Below are 4,939 nucleotides of genomic sequence, written 5' to 3'. Positions count from 1 at the left end.
ATTTTTTTATCTCCCTCCTTATGGTTCAAGAATATTATAAACTTCGAACTCTTCTATTCATATTTTACTTTGAATAAAGATAAAATAACATATTTAACACGTTTATTATATAACGATGATGATAGTGTTATACTAAATTTAAAAAATATATGATTATAAAATATTATTTTTAATTTAATTTATCAAATTTAAATATAAGCCCGTGTATCGCACGAGTTTAACACTAGTTATGCATAATTCAAAACTCTCTTTACTCCTTCTCATCATCATTTTTTTCTCCTTCTTGTTTTACATTTTCATAATTCTTGTTTTATCCTCTTAGCTTATATCAAGGTTAAGAAATTTTGGTATCTAAATTGAGAAACTTCTATATCACAATTAAAAAGTTTCGGTATTATTTTCTAATAAATTCTTCCTAACTCAAAACTCCTTTATTTTCTAATAAATTCTTCATAACTCAAAACTCCTTCTCCTTCTCCTTCTCTTCTTCATCGTCATCATCTTCTGTATTTTATCACAATCAGATGGTAAAATATAAAGGTTGTTTACAAGCCCATGAACACACACGAATGCAGGAATTATAGTAGACTTGCAACTCCTTTATCTGATCGTGGAAGAGTTGATTCTCCATATTAATCTTTTGTGGCAAGTTAGCTCCCATTCAGGCAGGATTAGGAACGCCAGGTCGAAGGGTTACACACTTACACTGCCAAAGAGGGGATATATGCAGCGGCAGAGTTGTTACATATTCAAAATGAGATTCAAACCGTGACGCTCCAGTTCCTTTAACAAACAAACACCCCAGTCCTCACGTTCATTAGTGGCATTGGAGTCCCTTGCCTTAGGAACACCGTACACATACCTCGACGTCTTGACGAGAAAACTTTCTCTCAAACTCTCCATCACCTATATCCATGCTCATCAAAGTCCAATCCAAGTACTCTCTTACGCACCCTAAGTTTTAGCAAATTTAGGAATTGGATAGAATGTTGGATCTATTTTTAGAAATGGACCAATTTAATTCAAACTCTAACAATTTATATGAATAAGTAAGAAAGAAAATTAAATTATAAAATGTTCTAGTAATAATGATTAATGATTATATACATTTACATTTTGCTATATACATCAATAGACTTTAAGCTGGGGACCCTGTCAAAATTTGGCTTTCAATCCTAGGTATCCACTCATAATTATAAAGGATATCATTCACTTGTTCTGGCAGCTCATCGTGCGGACAATGGCCTGTAATGTTAGAAGTTTAAAATTTTTGGATATCATTAAAAAATTAAAAGTTAAAAATAGATGAACAAGTATAAAAAGTTATAGTTACCAGCATCCAATTCTTTAATTACAAGTCCATCGCAATGTTCTTTCAGTGTAGCCACCCTGGAACTGGAGTCAGAAATTGGATCTTTCATCCCCTGATAACAAAGAAATCAATAACAAGATACGAAGCTATACCAGAGATTAATTCACATACATATATCATATCAACTTCAAATTTTCTTGCCATTAACGTTAGAGTACCTGTATAATCAGAACCTTTTCCCTGAATTCTTCAAAATTAAGAGGTATGGAAAGATTAAAACTGAAGATGCTTTCCACGACCACAGGAGAAGCAGGATATAAGACTTTTACATATGTAAGGAGATGGCAAAATGAGCCATGTATACACATCAGAATAATGAAAAACTCAAAGTGAAGCAAATTACTAAAAAGTAAAAGCCAAGAAGAAGAGGATACTGCTCTTAGCATTTTATTTATGAGCCAATCATCTGCTCTTTCTGTCCGCTGCATGCGAAGTTAAATGCCTCAGAACCAAGCAATATCCACACCAAAAATGTGAGACATAATTATACCTTTGAAACACTTACAGTTGGATAACATTTCTTAACTAACTCCTGAATCCGTAACCTCAAATATAGTAGAAGAACACGTGAGCCCAACCAGGAGGCACCGGAGGTTTTTCTATCCTGAACAGGAAAGCATGTTATAGGACTCGGTAACTGAATTATTTTATAATAAATTATCAAGATTGTCATATTATTACAAGAAATGCTTTGAGAAATTATAAAATAGATTTGAATTAAATCTAATCAATCATACTGGGTGTGCATAAAAAATCAGACACCAAATCAGCAATTCATATAGAATACATATTAGAATACGAAATATACATATATACACATACATGGTGGCTGATGTGCGCGTAGATTTATCTAATTTAAGAAACAAACTTAACTTGGACCAAATCAATCACCCAAACCCCAACTTCCATTGATGCATTTCACTCTTTCATTCTATTTTTAATTTGGTGAATCAAAAATCTAGTAATCCGCTCCAATAATTTAAAGCAGCAAAATAAATAGTCTCATGCAGAAGTCATTTTCCAGATAAATCAAACAGAAAAAAATCCATGTACTACTACGCTCCAAGTTCTATGGTATAGTTTCAGTTGTTCTGATTTACACTTACTTCAGGTAAAGGTATGTATGTATAACTAGGGACGACATTGCCAGCACTGTTGATTAGGACTACAGATTTGACCAAAACACTCCAAAGACAAGAAACAATGGATACGAAATAACCTGGAGTAAGAAAAACAATTATCAAATCATCAACAGCGGATGAAGAGACAAGTAGGAAAGAAATAGAAATGCACCAAGCTCCAAATTTCTGTGTGTGTGTAAGTGTGAAAAGGACAGATTTTTTTAGAGGAAGTACACGCAATTTATGTAATCATACCACCAATTGAGTTCCCGACAAGGTGGACAGGTTCACCCACAACATCAACAATAAAATCTCTCAATAGTTCGGCCCACAAGAGTTCAGTATACACAATATTTGGCTTTTCTGAATCGCTAAATCCTAACAATGTAATAGCCCAAACACGATTTCCAGCTTCAGCTAAATCATTTATGTTGTCACGGTAATGCTCTGCGAAAGCGCCAAATCCATGCACAAGAACAACAGAAGGACCATCATTGCCAGCAACTGTATACTAACAAAACTAGTTTTTGGGTTCTTAATTCATTAAATTGACAAAAGAGTGTTGACTGGCCATTTGGAAATGAATCAATCGTTGAGTATGAGAAATCAGTTGAATACCTGAGAAAACCATTCCATTTCCACATACGTGTTGAGTGTATCCCATCATTGTTTGTTTGATTTCTCAAAGCCATAAGCCAGTACCACTATGTTCCAAAAAATTAAATGAATAGATCATTTGATAAGAAAGGTAAAGGCAAGTTTTCTGTTACAACTAATAAGAAATAACCAAATCAATAAGGCAGAAAAAAAAATTGTATTCTAATATAGCAAAATTGCTAAAACTAGCACCTCCTTCGAGAACACAGCATCAACTGCTCCTGCAATTGTGGTAGCTGAATATCCAAATGGAGATATAAATCCTGCATTTCGTTCTCTCTCATAGTTGATAGCTTCATAGTGTACACTTCTTCTAGATATAATGCCAAGAGATAGAGCAGGACCAACGAGTGCAATAAATGATGCTCCATTCCGACTTTCAGAAGCACGTACTTTTTCATGTATCCTGCACAGATTTAAAGGTGAAAAGACATTTCACTGTTCGTGTTTTTAAACTGACCTCTAGACTCCATACTCAAGACCCTAGAAGATATTAGCCAACAAATAATCACAAAAGCCAGGTTTTTACTACATACTCTTGCCAGTCATCATGAGCTGTTCCCTCGAAATATCTCAAATATGCAGCCAAGGCATTTAATACATTGTTTGTTCCACCTCCTACAGCATTACCTTTTTGTGACAGGAAAACAGATTCATTTGATTTCTTTGACTGCAGTTGCCTAGAGTCATTCCTTCACTGCTCTCACTAGACTTCATTATTTTATTCCGTAAAGGTTTCAGCTGATGTCAACTTGATTGAGTTCCACCTCTCTCTCAATCTCCCTTGGTTGCTGGTAATGAAATTCTTTACATCATCATATACAGGAAGAGTACCTATTTCAATGAAAATCTATCATATGACTTTGGCCACTTTACAAGTGCAAGATGTTAAATGGATTACAAAAATGGAAAACATAATATCAAATACTCTTCCAAAAGAAGATTCATGCCAAGTGACAAGAAAAGTCAACCACCACAGAACTCACCCCAGTCCAGTTCCATGTCTGCAGCAGGTAATTTTGACAGCTGAAGTGGTTCAGTTATGGGTAGTCGAAGTTTCTTAAAGTCATCGTACGATGCAGGAAGATTTTGCAGAACCTATTGGATAGTGATAGAAACGACCAAATCAATTATCGACAAGTTAATAAAAGTAATCACCAATTACCACATATAAATTCTTCAACTCTTGAACAATTTAGATAGCCAAAGAAGCCAAGAATCAATCGGATACCTACATTTACATCATAAAATGGAGTGTTCCATAATTCAATCCTAGGAGCACGTTCTCGAACCGTGACAGCTTTCATACACTCCTTCACAACATCCAAAAGCAAGTACAATTCATACTCCACCTCTTGTTCTGCAAATACACAACTGGCATTCACCTGTTCCACCCTGGGCGATGAATTTGTTCAACAAAAGCAATTGATAATGCTTAATTCAAGATGTCATCATGCACTTTGGCAGAAAAAAGGTTCTCATTATGCACGGACATGTATTGTGGCATCATCAGTAACTAATCAACTAAGTAACTCACAGTAAAAGTTAACTAACTGTGTAACTAATCAACTAAAGAAGTAACTAACTAACTGAAGAGTAACAAACTCAGATGCAAGCTGTTGTATGACGTGCTCTGCGTTCCCGAATCTAATCATGAGATTGGAGCCGCGTTCCTTCAAGGAGTTCCTCAAATCTTGCAGCGCGAACAGGAGCAGTTCCAGCATTTCATCAGAGAAACCTGCAATCAGCAATTCAACATGGTGAGATTTCATTCTCCGAAGGGAGTTAA

The 4,939-nt window shown here is 35.1% G+C and overlaps 1 protein-coding gene across 1 annotated transcript; it reads right to left on the bottom strand.

Moving 5' to 3' along the window:
- Positions 1–1,036: 1,036 nt before the first annotated feature.
- On the bottom strand, positions 1,037–4,933 carry LOC107475590 (uncharacterized). The gene is given in 13 exon segments (XM_052256898.1): positions 1,037–1,245; positions 1,334–1,424; positions 1,531–1,627; positions 1,739–1,794; positions 1,878–1,976; positions 2,479–2,591; positions 2,749–3,004; positions 3,108–3,197; positions 3,343–3,556; positions 3,687–3,984; positions 4,137–4,248; positions 4,386–4,545; positions 4,756–4,933. Coding segments are annotated over 13 exon segments (1,860 nt in total). The 5' UTR covers positions 4,923–4,933; the 3' UTR covers positions 1,037–1,138.
- Positions 4,934–4,939: the final 6 nt, after the last annotated feature.

Source organism: Arachis duranensis, chromosome 2 (assembly GCF_000817695.3).
Source record: "Arachis duranensis cultivar V14167 chromosome 2, aradu.V14167.gnm2.J7QH, whole genome shotgun sequence".
Classification (NCBI taxonomy): Eukaryota; Viridiplantae; Streptophyta; class Magnoliopsida; order Fabales; family Fabaceae; genus Arachis; species Arachis duranensis.
This window is presented reverse-complemented; position numbering and strand designations above follow the sequence as displayed.